The sequence below is a fragment of the Antechinus flavipes genome, chromosome 3 (genome assembly GCF_016432865.1).
Source record: "Antechinus flavipes isolate AdamAnt ecotype Samford, QLD, Australia chromosome 3, AdamAnt_v2, whole genome shotgun sequence".
NCBI lineage: Eukaryota > Metazoa > Chordata > Mammalia > Dasyuromorphia > Dasyuridae > Antechinus > Antechinus flavipes.
The window spans coordinates 147,863,085-147,885,899 of NC_067400.1; the positions used below are offsets into that span (position 1 = coordinate 147,863,085).

At 37.0% G+C, this 22,815-nt stretch overlaps 1 protein-coding gene across 1 annotated transcript; it reads left to right on the forward strand.

The window, feature by feature from the left end:
* Positions 1–5,279: 5,279 nt before the first annotated feature.
* LOC127557078 (sodium-dependent phosphate transport protein 2B-like) lies at positions 5,280–7,320 on the forward strand. Its single transcript, XM_051990542.1, has one exon. It carries the CDS (start codon positions 5,335–5,337, stop codon positions 7,318–7,320), a length of 1,986 nt encoding a protein of 661 aa, XP_051846502.1. The 5' UTR covers positions 5,280–5,334.
* Positions 7,321–22,815: the final 15,495 nt, after the last annotated feature.

Genomic DNA, 22,815 nt, shown 5'->3' on the forward strand with positions numbered 1-22,815 from the left:
CATTGACAATTGCCAAACCTTTTGTTCCAATTTTTCCCTTCCTTTCCCCCACACTCTCCCCTAGATGACAGGATGACCAATACATGTTAAATATTTTAAAGTATAAATTAAATGCAAAATAAATATATATGACCAAACCGTTATTTTGCTGTACAAAAAAATTGGACTCGGAAATATTGTACAAATAGCCTGTGAAAGAAACCCCAAATTCAGGTGGACAAAAATAGAGAGATTGGGAACTTGATGTAATGGTTCTTAGTCATCTCCCAGAGTTCTTTTGCTGGGTGGTAGCTGGTTCAGTTCATTACTGCTCCATTGGAACTGATTTGGTTCATCTCATTGCTGAAGATGGCCAGGTCCATCAGAATTGATCATCATATAATATTTGTTGATTTCACTCAGCATCAATTTGTGTAAGTCTCTCCAGGCCTTTCTGAAACTATCCTTCAACATCCATTTTTAAAAAAGATTTTGAGTTCCAAATTTTTCTCCCTCCTCTTTCCCCCTTTAAGACAACAATCTAATATAGATTATACATGTGCAATCACATAAAATGTATTTCCACATGAGTCATATTGTGAAAGAAGAAACAGAAAAGAAGGAAAAACACACACACACAAAAGTGAAAGTAGTATGCTTTGAAATGCATTGGATTCTGTCAGTTCTTTCTCTTGTTGAGGATTGTATTTTTCAGTATGAGTTTTTTGGACTTGGTATTGCTTGGATCATTGTATTGCTGAGAAGAGCAATCAATCATAGTTGATCATCATACAGTGTTACTATTACTGTGTGCGATATTTTCCTGATTCTATTCACTTCATTCAGTAACAGTTGATGTAAGTCTTTCCAAGTTTTTCTGAATTATACCTGTTCATCATTTCTTATAGCACAATATTATTCTATTACATACATATACTACAACTTGTTTGGCCATTCTCAATGAATGGAAATCCTCTCAGTTTCTAATTCTTTGTGAAACAAAAAGAGCTGCCAGTACTTTCATTCAGTTGTCCTATGTTTTGTCTTTCTTCCCATTATAATATAAGCTCTTTTCTAGTAGATCCCTTTTTTTTTGTATTTTTGTATTTTGTTTGTATTTTTTGAGTGCCAAAGATTTGCACATAAAAGTACTTCATAACTAATTGTTGACATATATTGAATTGGATTGAATTAAATCTTTTTTTTTAATGAGTTCTATTCACTTCTTGGGAAAGTCTGCTAACATCATTAAAGAATCATTATAGTATATTTAAGTTAAGTGCCTCATAGATAATCTTGTTGTTGTTGTTATTGTTGAGTAGTGCCTATTCTTCCTGACTCCATATGTGTTTGGGTTTTTGTTTTTGTTTTTGTTGTTGTTGTTGTTTTGGCAAAGATACTGGAATGGTTTGCTATTTCTTTTTCTAGTGGATTAAGGTAAAAACAGACTTTAAATTACTTGCCTAGGGTCATTCAGTTAATGTACATCAGAAGTCATCATTTATTTACTTTTGCCCCAAGATCTTGAGTAGTATTTTCAGTCAGTCTGTCAAAAAGCAAACTATTTCAAGACCATCTAATTGCTAGGAAGTTTTTCCTTACGTTGAACTGAAACTAGCCTTTCTGCAACTTTTGATTAGTTCTAATTTTAATCTCCAGGACCAAGCAAAATAATTCTAAATTTTGTTTCTCAAGAAAACCTCCAAATATTTTACTTCAGCTGTCATTTTCTCCCTGTTCTCCTTTCCCCTCTTGCCTCCCCAACCTTTAACCCCAAGACTCTTCTGCTATGACATTTTATAATATACAGAAACATCCCCTCTCACCATCTAAGCATTTCAACAGCCCTGGGAGTGAGTTTAAGGGAGGGTTTTTGTTTTTTTTTTTTTGGATTAGACTTGAGGTTACATTAGGGAATTTCTAGTGAATAATTTCTACCAATGCAATTCAGCTTGTATTTCTCAAATCCTCAGGAACTGACCAGTCTTAGAGCAATAAAAGATTATGTGTCAATGCTATGACTTGAACGTATATCTTCTTGACTTTGAGAGCATCTATTTATTCATTATACCAGATTAATTCTACCTGTTTTGTTGATATGGAAACTGAGGACCATCAAGGTTAATTGATTTGCCAACAATCACACAATTAGTGTCAGAATTTCTTTGCTTTAAGTCCATATCTTTTGACCTCAAATAGACTTCTGGGAATATACCCAAGGAGCTCAGTAATTTTTAAAATAGACTTATACATAGAAAAATATTAGTAAGTACATTTTGTAGAAACAAAATAGATTCCCATGTATAGAAAAACTTAGAAAATTTTGTATGAACTGATGTGATGACTGCGCTAGCACACAGCATATCTTAGAATCAGCTGGAGTCAGGATAAGCAAAAGTTCTTAGTCTTTATTCTTGGTCTTTAGGGGTAGAAGTGAAGGGGATGGAAGTAGGATCTCTGCAACCTCCTTCTTCCTCGTCCATGGCCAAAGTGATCCTGGCTAGTCTTACTCCACCCCCAAGTCTCTCCTACAATCTTCTGTATACACCTATCATCGAGTCAGCATAGGATAGTGGGAAGGGCCATTTTCCAAGCATATGTCCACAGAGTATTGTTCAATTGGTAGTTAGCCTCAAGTGCTTGGCTACCCTGACCTCAGTACATCAACTGAAGAGTTTCAGCCCTCTACATCTCCCACTTTCTTTTATTTTAGAACACAGGTGATCACACCCTCCCTGACCTCTCAGGAAAGGAGGTGAAAACATCAAAAAGGAGGTAATCATGCCCCACCTCGACTTCTCAGGAAGGAAGGTGAAAGCACTGAAAAGGAGATGATCACACTCTCCCCAACATCTCAGGAAGGGAGATGAAAAGCACCACAGGGAAGTAGGGATTGCTAGCAGGTTTCTGGGCTGAAGGGTCTTATTAGAAACAGGTATGCACAAACTCATCAGCATGGGAGGTATTACACAAGCACATAGCAATAACACACAGGCTATTAGTAATAACTCTCCCCACAACCAGTGCAGGCTCAATGTGGTGCAACAAACATGAATTATACATGCAAGTAGTGATATAACAAACAATATGAATCAACATGGTATTGTAAAAGATTTCCAGAAGTCCTAAAAGGAGAGTATGTAAACAACAGTCACACATACGCCTTCTTCAGCAGCCAAGAAATAGTCCAAAACCAATCTATTGTCCATTGCTTCACATGTTAGGGAATCCAATGATCCCTGCAAGTTTTTGAAATCCTGCAACTGTCTTTTTATGTGTTAGGGAATCCAATGATTCCCACAAGTTTTTGAAGTCCTGCAACAGTCTTATCATTTCTCAGAAAATCCAATGATTCCTGAGGGTTTGAAGTCCTACATCAGTCTTATCATGTCTCAGAGAATCCAATGATTCCTGAGGGTTTTGAAATCTAACTATTTTTGATGTCCATGAGTCAAATGCCATAATTGCCATGCTCATTCAATGGTGGACACAGTCAGCAATCATACCATCTAATATTTCTTGGGTCTTCTCCTTCGTTTCAAGGTCTGCTCTGTCTCTCTCTGATGGATAAGGCAAATACGGCTTGTTGGCACCCACTTGATTCCTTCTCCATCTGTGGAGATGAAAGCAAACCCTCTCTCCCAAGCAGTTCACCTATTTGGTCCCTTCCATTCACCACTTTCTGGGTCTCTCCACATCGCTTAGCGATTATCTAAAGATAGTGGAGCTGCTCGCACTGGACACTGCCCTTCCACTGGGTTATAAAACCTGTCTGCCGGAGCCAGTGCATCTTTGTCAAAAATCAAGAAATTAATAGTATAAAGAGCTAGATTTAGAAGTTCTTTAGGATTACCTGTGGCTCCCCCTTTCTTTTATTTTTGGAGGAGTGTCTTAATGTCTCTATTACTCCTCTCTACTATTGTCTGTCCTTGAGGATTAAAGGGTATGCCAGTGGTGTGTAAAATTTTATACTGTGCACAAAAGTGTGCAAAATGTTTAGAAGTATATGCAGGTCCATCATTTGTTTTTATGGCTTGTGGCACACCCATAATTGCGAATGCTTGTGTAGGAATTCAGTGACCACTCAGACTGTCTCTTTTGCTGCTGGTATTGCAAAAGTGAATCCTGAAAAGCTGTCTACCACAACATGGATAAAAGACAGACAACCAAAAGATTTATAATGGATCACATCCATTTGCCAAATTTCATTGGGTCTCAAATCACGAGGGTTCTTCGCTGGAGGTAGTGTAGGAGCATGGAAAGGAAGACAAGCTGTACAGGCTTTTACTATACTTCTTGCTTCCTCTCTTGTTATTCCAAATTGCAAACATAAAGCTCGAGCAGTCTGATGATATTTAAAATGAGATTCTTGGACTTCTTGAAATAAAGGAGTATTGGCCAGCATAATTAGAAGGCTATCTGTCTTTCAATTACCATCAAAAATAGAGACCTGGAAGTCCACTATGAGAGTGGACATGCAAGATATAAATCTTAACTAGATGTTTTCTCACTTGCTCTTGAAGTTCCTTAAAGAGCTGATATATATCAGAGGCTACAACTTTTATTTGGGCTGTGGCAATTCTTTGTACTATACCTACTGAATAGACCAAATCAGATATCATATTTATATCTCCTGGAAAATAAGTAAGAGTTAGAATGATTGCATACAATTTGTTTTGCTGAGTGGACTGAAAAGGAGTTCTGACTACTCTCTTTATAGTTAAGTCACGAGAGTATACAGCACAGATATTATGTTTGGATGCATCTGTAAAGATAGTTGGTCCTTTAAGAGGAACTTTAGAAACCTTCTCTTCAAGAATCCATTGTCAATTATGTAATAGTCTAGTTATCTTTAATGGAGACCCGTGTGTAAAATTTGGAGCCATGGCTAATAAATTTGGCACTCTGGGATGGTTTCACAGAATACATTAATTTGTGCATTAGTATAAAAGGTGTATATCTTGTCAAGTCTTATCCCAGATAATTGTACTACTCGCTTAATGGCCTTTAATAAAATTCTAGCCACAAGCACTAGGTAGGGAGTAAGGGTTTGTTCTGGTTGTGCTGGGAGGTTCAACCACTGTATCACACTATCTCCTTGATGAAGGACTGCTGTGGATGTCTCTTGTATAAGAGTTCCAAGAGTTTTTGAGTGACTCTTTCAATCACATTGGATAAAGCCAGTTCAACTTCTCTCAAAGCCTCTTGAGCTTCTTTCATAAGCTGGCATGGTGAGTTTAAAGCACTGTCTCCCCTTAAAATGTCATATAACAGAGCATTGCTCCCTGGTCCAGGTCCTCAACCCAGACAGCAGGCTCACAGGGAAGTTTTGGGGACCAAGAACACCATATTACCATGGCTCCCTTGCCTAAGCTCACTGAAGAGACTACCATCCAACAATCCCCTGTATCTGAAAAAGATAAAGGAAGCTCCAGCAATGATCTTTCTCTTGGAAACAAGATAGAACTTGTGCCAACTCACTCTACTATTGCCCTGGTTGAAGAGCCAGTGGTACAAGACCCATGGGACATGCCTAACTTGAAGGATTCTGAGATCAAATGGTCAGAGAGAGACACCAAAGGGAAAATAATTGCTGTCTTCAGAGGGCTTGGAAAAATAATCCTCATCCTGGTATTTCTCTACTTCTTTATATGTTCCTTGGACATTCTCAGCAGCGCTTTCCAGCTGGTTGGAGGAAAAATGGCTGGGGAGATTTTCCGTGATGGTTCCATATTGAACAATCCCATGACTGGCTTGATGATTGGCATACTGGTGACGGCCATGGTGCAGAGTTCCAGCACAGTCACGTCTATCATTGTCAGCCTGGTGTCCTCTTCCTTGATGACAGTAAAGATAGCAATTCCCATTGTCATGGGAGCCAATATTGGGACTACAATCACCAATACTCTCGTGGCCCTCATGCAGGCTGCAGACAGGGATGAATTTCGAAGGGCTTTTGCAGGAGGGACCGTCCACGATTTCTTTAACTGGTTGTCAGTGCTGGTGCTACTGCCCTTGGAGATTATGACTGGCTACCTCTACCACCTCACCAATGCCATCGTGAAAACCTTTAATATCAAGAGTGGGGAAGATGCCCCTGATCTCCTGAAAGTCATCACAGATCCCTTCACAAAACTCATTGTCCAGATGGATAAAAAAATCATAGCTGAAATTGCTACAGGAAATGACGCAACCCAAAACAAGAGCCTGATAAAGACTTGGTGTCAAACATTTGAAAATCAAACTTTAAGCAACGTCACCGTTCCCTCACCAGAAAATTGTACCTCTCCCAGCTTCTGCTGGACCAATGGGAACACGACCTGGACCCTCATGAACATAACATATAAACAGAACATTGCAAAGTGCAAACACGTATTTGTGGATGTCAATCTTTCTGATGAGACCATTGGATTCATTCTTCTGACGCTCTCCTTGCTGCTCTTAGCCACTTGTTTGGTCCTGATGATCAAGGTGCTGAACTCTATGCTCAAGGGGCAAATTGCTGCAGCAATTAAGAAGAGTATCGATACAGATTTCCCCTCCCCCTTTGCCTGGCTGACAGGCTACTTCGCCATTTTTGTTGGAACTGGGATGACCATTCTTGTGCAGAGCAGCTCTGTGTTCACGTCTGCCATCACTCCTCTAGTTGGCATCGGAGTGATCAGCCTGGAGAGAGCGTACCCCCTGACCCTGGGCTCCAACATCGGCACCACCACCACGGCCATCATGGCTGCGCTGGCCAGCCCTGGAAGCACTTTACACAATTCACTCCAGATTGCCCTGTGCCATTTCTTCTTCAATGTCTCTGGGATCCTTCTGTGGTACCCAATCCCATTCATGCGCCTGCCGATCTATCTTGCCAGGAACCTGGGGAATATCTCGGCCACCTACCGTTGGTTTTCCGTCTTCTACATAATATTGTTCTTTTTCTTGCTTCCACTGGCCGTGTTTGGCCTCTCCCTGGCAGGGACATCTGTCTTGATGGGTGTAGGGATACCCATCCTAGTGTTTGTGTTTGTGGTCCTGTTCATGAATTTGCTCCAAGCTCGCTGCCCTCGAATCCTCCCAAACAAGCTTCGAACCTGGGACTTCCTGCCCCTGTACATGCACTCCTTTCAGCCCTGGGATAAGGCAGTGTCTCTCATGATCAGCTTCTGCCAGCTCCGTGGGTGCTGCCGCTGCAGTAAGTGCTGTGACCTGCCGGAAGAGGAGAAAAAGGTCAAGAAAGTCCGCATCAAGGTTCCTGAGGTCTATGACAACACGGTAGTCATAATGGAGGTGACCCAGCCCGTGTCCAAGACGCAGGAGGCCCAACACGTGAAGAACGTCACAGCTTTCTAATAGGACAGGGCTTGGAGAGGAGAAAAGATGGATTGTTTCTTGTTCTAGGTGCCCTTTCCCCAAAATGTGGGAAGGGTAGAGGGAGATGGTTAGCTAGCTATTGGTTAATTTGCTACCCCTACCCCCAAATCCAACAGCATTGGCAGAAACTGATCAAACCCTCATCCTTCTCAAGGCCCTAGTTATCCCTCACATGATTTCTGCTTCCCTAAAGAGTCCTGGGACAAGAACCACAGGGACTGTACAAGATGATTCCTGACTGGGCCACTTTATCTCCGGAAACACTGGGGCAACAGGACTTGAAACATTTTTAGAATGAAAGAATTCTTTTTCTTAAATAAATATAGTTAGACTTATTTAAAAAAAAAATGTCATATAACAGTTGTAATTGATAGGTAGTCAAGCCTAACACTGGACACATCCATTGGATATCTCCTATAAATTTCTGAAAGTCATTTAAGGTTTTTAGCTTCTCTATTCTTAAGGAAAGTTTTTGTACTCTAAGCACCTTAGGGTATACTTCATATTCTAAATATTGAAAAGGAACATGTCTTTGAATTTTTTTTTTTGAGCTATGTACAATTTGTAGTTCCTTAGTGTTTCTATGGTCTTTTGTAGACATACTTCTAACATTTGTTCCTCAGATGCAGATCCCAATATGTCATCCATGTAATGTAATAACATTACTTTTGGAAATGCTTTTCTTATTGGAGTAAGAGCAGCAGCAACATACATTTGACACATAGTTGGGCTGTTTTTCATTCCTTGTGGCAGAACTGTCCATTTATATCTTTTATAAGGCTCGGCTAAGTTAACACTGGACACTGAAAAGGCAAATCTTTTTATATCCTCCTTATCTAGAGGGATAGAATAGAAACAATCCTTAATATCTATGACCCAAAGAGGCCGTTCTCTAGGCAATTGAGTAGGAGATGGAAGTCCAGGCTGAAGAGTTCCCATAGTTTCCATCTGTTCATTTACCTTTCTTAAATCAATCAACATCCTCCATTTTCCAGATTTCTTTCTTACAACAAATACTGGGGAATTCCAAGGACTTAGAGAAGGTTATAAGTGTCTTTGGTCAAGTTACTCCTGTACTATATCTAATAAGGCCTGAATTTTATTGCTACCTAAGGGCCACTGTTCTATCCACACTAGTGTATCAGTTTTCCATTGGATAGAAACAGGTAAAAGTGTTGGCAGGCCTTCAACAGTAGCCCTGCTTAAAAAACTGAAGTACTCATTTTTAACCCTAATTGTTGTAAAATATCTCTTCTCTACAGATTGGGGGGAATTTTTTCAACTATAAAAGGAGTAAAAAACTCCTGTTTCACCTTCAAAAGTCCATCTCAAAGGGGTAGCACTTACTTCAGCTGCTATTGATCCCCCTACGCCAGACATGTAGGTGTCTGCCTTAATCTTTGGCCAGTTGGCATCTCTAATGACTGTACCATCTGCACCGGTGTCTACCAATCCTTCTAATTGTATATTATTTATATAGACAGTGAGTGTAGGTCAGTCAGCTGTCACAGCTGCTGTCCAGTATATTCCTGGATTTTGTTGCTTAGAGTCGGAATCTGGGCAACTATCAACAGATTGCTTATTAGAAGTCTGTATCAATAAACCTGATGCTACTACTTCTCCTGGGTGATAAGTCACATATTGGCTACCAGTATTAGTGACTGGGATATTATCTACATTTCCCAGTTCCCCCAGCAGTGTGTGGATGGACACTGTTTTGTAAGTGCTCTCAGGAGGTGAAATGGTCAAGCCTACTGTGCCTGGAGGTAAGAGATCCATAGGCTGGAGAAGAACAGATTTCACCTCTCCAGGGGGTATCTCCATTGTCCCAGCTGCATACAACTCTATTCTCCCCAATTGTAATCCCTTTCTCCCATCAGGTTGCTTTCTGGCTGGTTAATTGTGTAATCCCCTTCTCCCATCATATGGCTTCCTGGCTGATTGATCATGTCTGGGTGTCTTCTAGGCACTCTCTGGGTGTAGCATTGGCTGCCATCATGCCCCAAGTATTTTTTGTCTTGGGCTCTGGGGCTGGGCCCCTCATCCCATTTCCCTGAATCAGTCTACATTCTGATGCCCAATGGAAATCTCTGTTGCATTTTGGACATGGGATATTGGGTCTTGTTCTACCACCCTGTTTCCTCACTCTGTCTCTATGCAAACATTGAGCTTTTCAGATGCCCTACTTTACCACATTGAAAGCATTGATGAGTCTCTCTGGAAGTCCCTTGACAAAAGGGACCCTGTCTCCCCATGTTTGGATTTTGGGAAGTCTGCATCATAGCCTGGCTATAAAAGGCATTTGTGCCCACTGTGGCACAGCATCTTATCATCTCCTCTAAAGGAGTATCCTTGCATAGTCCTAGTATAATTCTTTTACAACCCTCATTAGCATTTTCTTTAGCAAGTTGCCTTATCATAATGTGTTACTGTATTTTCACCATTAGTTCATATGACAGCTATCTGCAAACATCCCAGAAAATCAGCAAAGGGTTCATTTGGCCCTTGTGTTATTTTTGTAAAGGCTTCACCCTTATCGTTTTTATTGGGGAGTGAAGTCCATGCTTTGATAGCAGCAGCTGCAATTTGTCCATATGCTACTATGGGGTAATTAATGTGTACTGAAATTTCTGCAGAAGAACCTACACCTGTTAATTGGTCATAGGTGATTGGAGGATTAAGTCCACTATGGCTATTTTGTTGGGCTTGTATCCTACAGAGCTCACTATATTCAGAAAGCCACAACAAGTTTTGTCCAGGTTCTAAGCATGTGCTTGCTATAGATTTCCATTCCCTAGGGATTAAGACTTCATAAGCCAAATTCTGTAATAACATCTTAACATAAGCTGATGTAGCCTCATAAAGAGTGCAAGCCTTTTTCAGGTCTTTGAGGATTTCTATATCAAAAGAAGCGTATCTTCTACTTTCTTGACCTGAAGAGTGTTGAATCACAAGATACATTCCAGTTGCAAATTACCTAAATCCTGCCCTTCTTCTGTGGCTTTAAGTACTGCCTTTTGCAATCTAGTCATAAGAGAGGGTGATTGTGCGGGGAGGTGCCAGTGATATCACTGCGCCTCCCACTACTTCTCCCACCTCCATCCCGGAAGGTGAATTGATGGGGGCGTGTCAAGAACCAGTTGCAGTTTAGGCGGGGTTGAAGCTACCTTGTGAGAGGGAGAATCACCACGCCCTTCACCCCACCCTTCCTCCTCACTTAACTCCCCATGCTCTCTGGTGATAGCATTTTTAATCCCTCCTTTGTCCTCCTCATTTTCCTCACACTTCCTCATCTGGCTGTTCTGAAAACTTCTTTTTTCTATAATTTGCAGGGTTTTTTAAGGCCAATTGTATTATGTTGTATATATGTAGTCTTTCTTTGGAAACTGACTTGGAACCATTATCATTATAATATTCACATAGTTGATCTCCTACAAGTTTCCAATTATTTAGGCTTATCTCTTCTTCATTGAAGAACCAAGAGGACGTACGTTCTAATGTATCCAGGAATCCATCAATCTGCTCCCAAGTCATAAATAAGCCCTGTTTTTTTCATCAGTCTGAGTATGCTTCCTGCAGATCTGCTTTCAGGTGGGGTTGGGGGTAGGAGAGAATCTTTTTCTAATATCTGCCTCATTGCAGCTAGAAAATGATAATTACTACTTTAGCCCTTAACAAAGTAAATTCCCTGTTTGTCTATTAAAATATTCACCCTATTTCCTGGTCACTGGAGACTTCTTCCGTGAAGTTAGGGTCCTTGGGCCCCACACTCGGGCGCCAAATGTGTCGACTGCGACCCAGGATACCCCAGAATCAGTCGGAGTCAGGATAAGCAAAAGTCCTTAGTCTTTATTCTTGCTCTTTAGTGGTAGAAGTGAAGGGCATGGAAGTAGGATCTCTGTAACTGCCTTCTTCCTCATCCACGACCAAAGCCTGGTTAGTCTTACTCCACCCCTCAATCCCTCCTACAATCCTCTATATACACCAATCATCGAGCCAGCACAGGATAGTGGGAAGGACCATTTTCCAAGCATATGTCCATAGAGTATTGGCCAATTGGTAATTAGCCTCAAGTGCTCGGCAGTCCTGACCTCAGTGCATCGAAGCAAGAGTTTCAGCCCTCTACAAACCAATGCAAAGTAAATAGAATTAAGAAAACAATATGTGAAATTATAATGACCAAACTTGACCCCCAAAGAAAGTATTTGGGAAAGCACATCTCACTACATTTCTTTGAAGAAATGGAGCAAAATAGATGTGAAATGCTATATCTAAGTTCAGTCTTTTTTTTTTTTTTTGTATTTGTTAGTTTTTGATGTACTAGGTTTCTCCCCCCCCCCCTTTTTTTTTTACATTGGTCTCTGGAAGTGTAAAAGAGGGGACATTTTGGGAATATTAAATGACATAAAAACATTTAAAAGGAAGTAATCTAATTCAACCCCTCATTTTACAAACAAGGAAATTGAGTTTCAAATTAATTTCAAATCCTAACAGAAATTTATGTTTAAATTATTTCTCTTCTACTATACAGAATATTGATAGTTAACTATGTGAAAATTCAAAATATCACCCTAATATGTTCAACTAAATTAATTAGTATATATTTTGAAATAACTTCATTAAAAGTTATTATTATGCTAATAGTTTTCTTCAAACCTTTTCCCATTCCTTTGTAAAAGTGGCATCATACATGCATTTACCCATCTGTTGTCCTGTGGTTTAGTGAAAGAAATAATAGTCAATGGAAATTTTCATGTTAATTTGAATTTCAAGATGTCAGTTGTAAGAATCGTAACTACTATATGCAATTGAAGTTGAATTAATCAAAATTCAACTAGCAAAACCCTTTATTTTTCCAAACTTTTTTTTAATAGGCATTTTTGCTTTTATGGAGAAAAAGACAAGATAAAAAAACAGTCTATCAGGAATTTAGAGATGTAAAATAAGCAGTTTCCTGGAGTTAGCATACATTCCATCTTAGATTTTACACCTTCTAGAGTCACTGTTTTGAACAAAAATCTCTAATGATTGGTCTCTAAGGCACAATAATTTGTCATGAAAAAAAAATTCAGTTATGAGTTAACAGAAGCATATATATATTAGACTCTGCAAAGTTTTCCATAAGATGAAAACAAAGAATTTCTAGTTAACTAGAATACTAAATTAACTACTTTCCCTAAGCATTCTAGCCAATTCAAGTTTTTTTGTATTTTGGATGTAATATTTTTCATGCACATAGATCCATTGTTTTGTTTAAATTTGCATCATCTTTGCTTCCCAGGTTAACACTGGACTTTTACATGGTGTGATTCCATTCCTCAGTATAAATACTTTTGAAAAACTTTTTTCTTTGTATCTTCAAGTTGACTTAAATATGGATTCAAAAGTGGTTTTTTTTGTTTTGTTTTTTGTTGTTATTGTTGATGATGATGATGATGATTAGGCAAGATCATATTCTCTTATGGACCTTGGGATTCTGTGAAAGCTTCTTTTCTTTTGAGTACCAATATTTTGCACATTAAAAGTGCTTTATAAATATTTGTTGGCTTGTGTTGGGTTTAATTGAATTAGTCTTGTTTTTTGGAATGAGCTCTATAAAATTATGGGGAAAGTTTACTTACATGGTAATAATAGAATCATTATAGTGAAGATCGGTGAACTGCCTTACAGATTTTATTCTTCTTGTTGTTCAGGAAAAGTCCATTCTTTCTAATATTTTTGAGGGGATAAATTTATTATTTTATATGTCAACTTTTTGCTTGTGGACTTCATTTCCCAACCTTATTTTTACTATACAATCTATCAAGAAATTACTCAATATTTATTAAGTACCTATTATGTGTTAAGTACTGTGCTAAGCAAAACCTAGGATCTTAAATCTAGATTTTGTCTTTCCCAGAATCACAAAACCAAAAAATGAAAAGGAGATTGAAAATTCTTAAAGACTTAGAACAAAAATGGTCCTTGAATTAAGAGACTCTTTTTACAGCTATAGCCATAAGAGAATCCCAGACTATTAAAGCTGAAAGGAATCTTGAAAAATTGAAGTCATCAGATCATAGATCTGGACTTGGAGAGGGCCTCAGAGGCCTTTTAGTCCTAGCCTCTCATTTTACAGATAAATATTCTCTGCTAGGCACTGGGGCAGTTAAAAACTAGATAATACAGTTACTTCCTTTATGAGGCTTTTAATCTAATAGAGTGGAAAGATGTATAGTTAGTAGTTAATATGCATTTTTTAAATGCTTGCTAAATGCCAAGCACTGTGCTAAGTGCTGGGTATACAAATTCCTGCCTTCAAGGAGCTCACTCATTGCTATCATAATTGAGCTTTAGGAAAATTAATATATCAGCATTATGAAAGATGAATTGGAAGATAAAGGACTACATAAAAATAGAAAAACCAATTAGAACACTATTGTAATAAACCAATCTAGGGAGAACAAGGACCTGAATCAGGAATGGAGAGAAAGAATGACCATGACTTTGGAGCTAACGATGATTTAATTAATGAAAACATTAATGTAAATGCATATGAGAGAAAGGCAATTTCTTGGGAGAAGCTTGATTTTAGCCAAATTGCATTTGAGTTATTCAACAAGCTTAGATAGAAAGGTTGTCCTTGGTTGAGGGGTACAATGTGAAAGTAACTTTGGGTATATAAATGGAATGAATGGGGATGCTGAAATAATTCCCTGAAGAACAAATGGGATTGACTGGGGAGTGATAGAATTATACTTAGAATGAGCAGCTGAGTGGCCTAGTGAATAAAATACTAGCCGGAAGTCAGAAAAACTTATCTTCCAGAATTCAAATCTTACCCCAGATCCTTACCAACTGTGTGACCATGGGTGTGTCATTTAATCTTGTTTGCTACAGTTTCTTCATCATTTTCATCATCCTCATCCTAATCATTCTTCAGCTACAGAATCCTCATTCCTCATCATTCCTCATCAAATGAGCTGGAGAAAGAAATGACAAATCACTGCACTATCTTTGTCAAGAACCTCAAAAGGTATCATGAAGAGTTGGACATAATTGAAAAACAACAACAAAAAATTGACTGCCAATTAAAAGTACCTTACATTCATTCCTCTTCCTTTCATCATACCCACTCTCATCATATCAACTTGTTATCAGCTTAGGTTGCCAGGTCTGCATACCGATTTTAATATAATTATACAAAACATCATTGTTAAGATAAATGAAAACAATCCTTCCAAAACCAAATAGAAATAACCCAGAGAATTATCCACTGTTCTGGAATGGTCATGTCTATATTTCTAGTTTCCAGTGCCTAATCATTCTCTGGCTAGTGAAATCTCCAGAGAGACATATTCATTTCTCTGGCTCACTAGCTATCCATACAGTATCATACCACATGCCCATACACTTACTTCCCATCATGCCTCCTATATTTCTTTCAGGTGCTATTCAGTACCCCTACTCATTATCCAGCCGTTACAAAGGTTCTAAATAAGGCATTTAGAGACCAATAGGCCACTAGAGCATCTTGCAGTAAATTGTATGTTTTCTTAGATAAATGGTACCCTAGTGGCTTGGAATAGTTAATGCAGCTCTCAGAAGCAATTGTAACTTAGCTTCCTTCTAGAGGATAGTTTATATGTTGGGAGAGTCTGGCTCATCAGGTGGTAAATAAATACTTCTTGGCCAATTTATAAAATGATTTAACACAAATTTACATAATTACACCTCTAGTGGTGAAATGATCTTTATTTTAGGCTCACAGACTCAAGAAACTATATTTAAAATATATTTCAGTTTGTAAATTGCAGAACCATAAGAAATCAAATGGGCTAATTGCGATCATGCTTGTAATTTATGGTTTCACTTTAAATTGAAAAAAAAAAGCCCTCTGCTGATTTACATTTAGCTACTTCATAGGAGCCCCTCATAATAGAGAGCTACTTCTGTGATCATGGAGTTGAAAATTAGGAGCTCTGTGTTCTGCCCCTGACTCATTGGGTGTTACCTAATTTAACCTCTCAGTTTCCTCATCTGCAAAATGGGGATAATAATACTTACCTACCTCACAGGGGTGTCATGAGTATTAATTAATGTTTGCAAAGTGCTTTGAGATCCCCAGATGAAAGGCCCCATAGAAATGCAAAGTATAAAGTATCATTATTTAAAGCCTCCCCACTGGCTTCCCACTTTCTCCCGAGTAGTGATTACCCATTATAGCCAGTGCTAAACAGTGGTAATACAGCATGAAGGCACGACAAGGCAGGTTTTATTGGATCATTAGAACATACCTATTTGAGGGAATTAGTTTTGTGAAAATGATGATTATGCCAAGGATTTTTATTTTATGTAGTTGTTGTTTTAATAGTTAAATATGAAGACATCAAAATTTGGAGAAGCTATTTTCTCATTTTATTTGGGAGGGGTAGGTATTCCTGAACAGGGCATAGACATCTTAAAAATGAAGGCATGTGGTATGAGAGAGCATAATTTCTGTCCTCTAAAATTGTTTTTATGTGGCAAGCCTCCCACAGTTTCTGAGAAACCAGCTGAATAGTAAAGACAATACAAAGCATTTAATTAGGAAACGAAAGAATCTCCCACATATAATTGGGCAGATACCAATTTCAAAGGATTCATAATTCCGGAAAAAAATTAATACCATCATTACAACCCCCATTTTGTACCTAGAAGAAGGCTTACCAAATTTAGGGTATTTCTGATCTCATCAGGGGATGTTATTGAGAAGCCATTTGTATATTAGAATTACCCATTTTTAGTATTGAGAAAAAGAATGTAAAATGTAGAGCTGATAGAAGTAATTCAGGTGATTGGAGCAATTAGAATAATTTTGTTTGCACAGAAAGAACTCAAGCAGTTTCGTTTATCTTGCAATAGATTTTCTGAATATTTTCCTACAAAGTATTCTCCTGTTGCAGCAGTCTATAAACCAAGGGTAACTTTAACTGTTTATGAAGAATTATATCCAAGGCAGCTGAGCCATTAATAAGGTTCAAAAAAATGTGCAAACATAGACATATTACATAATCTCTATGAATCTCAGTTTCCTCCTCTATAAAATAGGCACTGTTTGTTATCTATCTCCCAGAAGTTGTTGCAAGAATTGCAAACTCTAAAGTGCTGTGCAAATGTCAACTATTAATATAACAAATATAAATTAAACTCATCCAAAAAACTCAATGTTCTATAGTTATTAAAAAGTTCTTCTGTTGTGCTGAGACAGCGCAATAGTAGAGTATATAAAGCTCTAAATCAGGATTGAGAAAGACTTGAGTTTAAATCTTCCTTAAATACTGTGTGACTCTAAACAAATTACCAAGCTTTTCTGAACTTCATTTTTTTCATTTATATAAAACCTTTCATGGTTTTCTTGAGAATCAAGTAAGATAAAATATATAAAATGCTTTGCAAACCTTAAAGCTGTATTGTTAATAGCTATAATTATTGTGATGAATTAGGAAAAATATATATTTATAAATGGGTACATTTATTTATGCAATAATAGAAAAAATGGATCATTTTTACACATAGAAAGTAATAAAATTTAATTCTGACCTCACAAATAATTTTTTCACTCAATACTAAAGTTGACATAAAGTTAACATATCTCTTCCTCAATTAAGATGTCATCATTTCATAATTGTGGAATAATTTCAATATTTGGAATGATTAATTTTTTATCTATGAAAGTACAATCAAGAGGAAAAGGAGTTTGCTAAGCAAATTCATTCTGTAAACAAGAGAAACGCTAAGAATGAAGGTCAACTACAGTTCTCAAGTGCTTATAAAATGCTCTAGCAGCAGCCCTTGCATAAACACAATGAATGTGCTAATTACAAATCATTCTTATCTATTTATTAAAGATTCTGTAACCGAAGAGCCTGTTTCTCCTTTCAAATCTACATTGTTCTCTGTATATTTCCAAACTGAGTTCTGTCCAGGACTGACAAAGGAGATTAAACTAACTGGGCAGAGGAGAGACTAACTACTGATTATATCAGGTGTGATTATTTGTTCCTCTTAAGGGTAGAAAAATAGACTTTGAAAGACCCATGAGCCAATGGTGGAACTTGTTGTAGAAGTAGTTTTCATATTGTAGGAGCCTACCCTATCTAATTTCTAATTATTTATTTTTATTCCTTGGATGTCTGGGAGCTGTTTTTGTGTGCTTTTAAGGAAAAATTGTGGAGGGCTGTTTCTGTGGAGATTTTATTCAGGGAAATTTTGTGGTATTAATGAAAATGCTAACTTTTAACTTGTTTGTCATTCTATGGGAAAGGTTTTTAGTATGGTCAGGTAACTGACATGTATTAATGGTTAGATTTTCATGGTGAGGGAATTTATTTTTTTCTAACTAATCATTGAATCAAAACCAAAGTGTTTTTGTTGTTGTTGTTGTTGTTGTTGTTGTTGTTTTTTCATTTTCTACTTCCTCATCTAGAAATCAACCAGTGTGGGAAATCTTGGGCAAAGACTTATCCAACCATTCTGAAAGAATTGGTGAATTCCCATTCACTGTGTTTAGTCAGACAATTGAGGTGGGTAAAAGTGGATTTCCTCTTTGATATATTGTTAAGTCTCTTTGACTAAGACTTTGGTGATCCAAGTCAAGTAAGTTACCTCAAGAAATTCATTGGAATTTAATTTACTTTATATTTCAATATTCATTTTTTCATTAATCAAGCAAGTTGATGCTCATCTCAGAAACACCCATTGTTTAAAGAGCATATAAACTATAAGCCCACCACCATGAGGGGTCTTGGCATCTGAGAGTGCTCTTGATCTCTTTTTATAATAATAAACATGCTGACGTATTAATAAAATGGTTAAATTACCAGAAACTATGTTTCTTGAACTTTTTGAATGCCACAATGGTGAGATTTATACCTCAGAAATCAGTAGATTCTATTAAGGCTTGACTATTTGTTGATTGTCTAGAATAAAGAAAGTGATGGAGAAAAATATAGATTAAATTTAAATACATGTACTGCATACATTCCATGCTTCCCCTGTCTCCCAAGTTGGTTGTTAAATATTTATCAGCGTATCTCACTGTATATCTATCATCTGAGACCAGTTTAGCAAAGACAGAGATTTATCACCAGGTTGGGCCCAAGGTAAAGAATTTTTTTTTTTTTTTTTTGCCACAGGCCACTTAGTAAATTGTAGAAGTCTTGTAATCTACATAGGAGAGCATTGGAAATAGCTGCAGGTAATCTGCTGATTCTCAATCAGAGGAGAACTGCCACATGATAGCTGTACATCATCTGTGTGGTTTTAATGACTTTGCTGATGGGCTGACAGAGTAAATGGTTCAGTCATTGAATCAGGTAGGTAGTCAGATAGTTAACAAGCATTTATTAAGTGTCTAATATGTACCCATACTCAAATGGTCAGCAAGCATTTATTAAATGCCCAATATGTGTCAGCAATCAGATGGTCAACAAGCTTTTATTAAGTGCTTAACATATGCCAGACATATTGTTTGGTACTGTGGTTACTGAAAGTCAAAAATAGTCCCTGCCCTTAAGGAACATACATTCCAATGAGGGGAACAACATGTAAATAATTAAGTACCTACAAGATATAATGAGAGTATATTTAAAAAAATAATCTGAAATAAGAAGACATTAGTGATTGGCAGGACACAAAAGAAAAGACTACTGCAGAAGGTAAGACTTGAGTTGAACCTTGAAAGAATCTAAAGAAGGAACAGCTAGGGGGCACAGTAAATAGGACATTGGCACTGAAGTCAGGAGGACCCAAGTTCAAATCCAATCTCAATTACTAGCTATATGACCCTGGGAAAGAAAGAAAGGAAGGAAGGAAGGAAGAAATCTAAGGAAGGAAGGAAGGAAGGAAGGAAGGAAGGAAGGAAGGAAGGAAGGAAGGAAGGAAGGAAGGAAGAAAGGAAAGAAGGAAGGAAGAAAGGAAGGAAGAGAAAGGAAGAGAGAAAGGAAGAAAGGAAGGAAGGAAGGAAGGAAGGAAGAGAAAGGAAGAAAGAAAGGAAGAAAGGAAGATAGGAAGGAAGGAAAGAAGGAAAGAAGCAAGGAAGGAAGGAAGGAAGAAATCTAAATGACAAATATTTTATACTGGAGGTAAGAGGGAATCACTGGACCTCGCTGAACAGAGGGTCATTCTTTTTTGTTGCAGTCATGTCCCAACTCTTTATTATACTATTTGAGGGTTTTGCTTGTTTGTTTTTTTTTTTTTTTTTTTTGGCAAAGAGTGGAGTAGTTTTCAATTTCCTTCTCTAGCTCATTTGACAGAAGAGAAAACTGAGGCAAACAGTATTACATGGCTAAATTCACACAGCTAGTAGGTCTAAGGCCAGATTTGAATTTGGGAAAATGAAACTTCCTGACTTCAGGCATGGTACAGTATCAGACTTAAACTTTAAAAAAATCATCTTGGTAGTCAAAAGGATGATGAATTGGTGTAGGGAGAGATGAGGTGAGACCAGTTTGATGGCTATTTGTAGTAATCTAGATGAGAGATGATAAGAGCCCAAACTACTAGGATTATGACTGAATATGTGGAGAGAAAAGGATCTTTACAAAAGATGGAGTGAGAAAATGATAAGATTTAATAATGGATTGTGAGATGAGGGAAGGTGAGCAGTTGAGGATGATATTGAAATTTCAAAAAGACCAAGAGATGATATTGTCCTTAATAGAAATTGGGATATATTGAAAAGAGGTGAAAACTGGGGGAAAGATAGCAAGTCTTATTTGGACATGTTGAGTTTGAGATCCCAATGGGACATTCCAGTTAGAGATATCCTAAAGGTAGTCAGGAACTCAGGATTACATATTAGAAGAGACTAGGACTGAATAGATGACTATGAAAATTATCCACAAAGAGATGGTAATTGAATTTTGGGGAGCTGATGAGTTCACCAAATGAGGCTATATAGAACAATAAGAAATGAGGGTACAGGGAGATTCAGGCATTCAAGTGATACCTATCATAAGATTTCAAATCTAGTATAGAATTATAGAAATGGGGGGGAATGTTTGAAAGACAAGTTGTCTTCTTTTGGGTGAGGGGAGTTATTACATTTTCTCTCTTTTTTTTTGGTTACATTTTAAATTCCATGTTAGTTTCCTGATTCCTTCCCTTTCTTCCCCCCACCACCACTAGAGAAGACTACCATTTGAATGGAGTTTTATAAATATATGTAAAACCATGCTATATAAACTTTTATTTATCAGTTCTTTCTCTGGATGTGTATAGTATCTTTCTTCAAAAAGAAATGAGATCTTCTTCAAAGATCTTTATAGTTGATTTGAGCATTTATAGTACTCAGAATAACACAATTATTCTTTGAACAACATTGTTGTTACTGTATACAATATTCTCTTGGTTCTGCTAACTTCACTTTTTATTATTTTATGCAAGTCATTCCATGTTATTATAACATCAGCCAGCTCATCATTACTTATAACATTCATACAACTAGTAAGTCTAAGGCCATATTTGAATTCAGGAAGATGAGACTTCCTGATTTCAGGCATGACACAGTATCAGTATTAATATTTCTCTGATTATTTAAGCCTCACTTTATTTGCATAAAAATGTTTTATAATTATGTTAATGTAGTTCCCGGGTTTGTCTTAGCAGATATACTTCCAGGTACAATACAGTCTGCAATTATTTTATTTTATTTTATTTTATCATTATTATTTTATTATTATAGCTTTTTATTTACAAGATATATGCATGAGTAATTTTTCAGCATTGACAATTGCAAAACCTTTTGTTCCAATTTTTCCCCTCTTTCCCTCCACTCCTTGCCCCAGATGGCAGATTGACCAACACATGTTAAATATGTTAAAATATAAGTTAAATACAATATATGTATACATGTCCATACAGTTATTTCTACAATTATTTTAAATGGAGTATTTCTTACTATCTCTTCTTGCAGGGTTTTGTTGGTGATATAAATGGAATTTTTTCTTTAAAATTATGAGAAGCATCTGCCTAAAACCATCAGAAAGCATTATTTGTAATGAAGATATGCTAAAAACAAAACAAAACAAAAACAAAACCTTTTCAATGAGATCAGAAGGATGCTCATTATCACCAATATTATTCATTGTGGTATTAGAAATGCTAGAAATAGCAATAAAATAAAAAAGTAATAAAATCTTTTTTCTTTGCAGATGATATGAAGATTACACTTGGAAAATCTTATTCAATGAGAAAGTTAGATGAAACAATTAATAATTGTAGCAAAGTAGCAAGATATAAAATACCCCCCCCCCCAAAATCATCAGCATTTCTAAATATCACCAACAAAAGTCCACTTCTGTATATCCAGTTATCTTGATTATTGCTAAATCCTACTTTTGATCCCTGTAGGAAAAGCTCTAACTATGGAGTTAAAGGACCCAGGTTTAAATCTTTCCTCTAATGTGTGATCCTGGACAAGCCACTTAATTTTCCTGAGCCTCAATTTCCTCATCTATTAAATGAGAGGCTTTTATTATATGTCTTTGAAGATCTCTTTTTCTTCTAAGTCTCTAATGAGGATCCAAGTTCAAGGTAACATTTATAGATAATTTTAAAAGTAATTATATGATCAATGAGCAGCCAGGTGATGCAGTGGATAGACTGCCAGATCAGGAAGACCTGAGTTCAAATGTAGCCTCAGACACTTAACAGGTGAGTGACCCTGGTGGAATTACCTAATCCTGTTTGCCTCAGTTTCCTCATATGTAAAATAAGCTGGAATGTCTTTGCCAAGAAAATCACAAATGGATTCAAGAAGATTGTACACAACTAAAATAACTAAATAACCAAAAGATGATCAGTGCTCTGACAGGTATAAAGTTGGTAATCTCAACTCAGAAAGATCTAAGTTTGTATCCTGCCTACAACTAGTGACAGTTGTGTGACTCTAGAGAAACCACTTAACCTCTCCTAAATCTTCATTTGTAAAATGAGAATAATAACACTAGTAGTATTTATCCTACAGAGTTGTTGCAAGGACCAAATGAGATAATGTTCGTAAAGCATCTCACAAATTTTAAGAGACTGTATATAAGAAGCTATACAAAATTGGTATGCATTGTTTATTAGGGCAGGTGATGTCTCTTGGATTTTGTGGGAGAAAAAAAAGAAAGAAAAAAAAAGTAAGGGAGAGAGGAAGAAAGAAGGAAATAAGGGAGAAAGAGAAGGAAAGGGAGAAAATAGAGGGAGGAAGGGAGGAAGAGACCAAAAAAGTGAACAAGAAAGATACCTAGAGAGAGAAAAAAAAAACTATCTTATTTTAATTTATGTATTCTACCTGTAGATTAAATAGCCCGTAGAAAAAGAAGAGATTAATAAGAACATTTTAAATGAAGAGCAAAATAAATATCAAGAATTAGAGAGAAACATATCAAGATTAATTATTTATGTTTATCAAAGTTGTTCAAATTTATGTCCTTTCTATGGAATGAGATCTGGTTTGTTTATTTG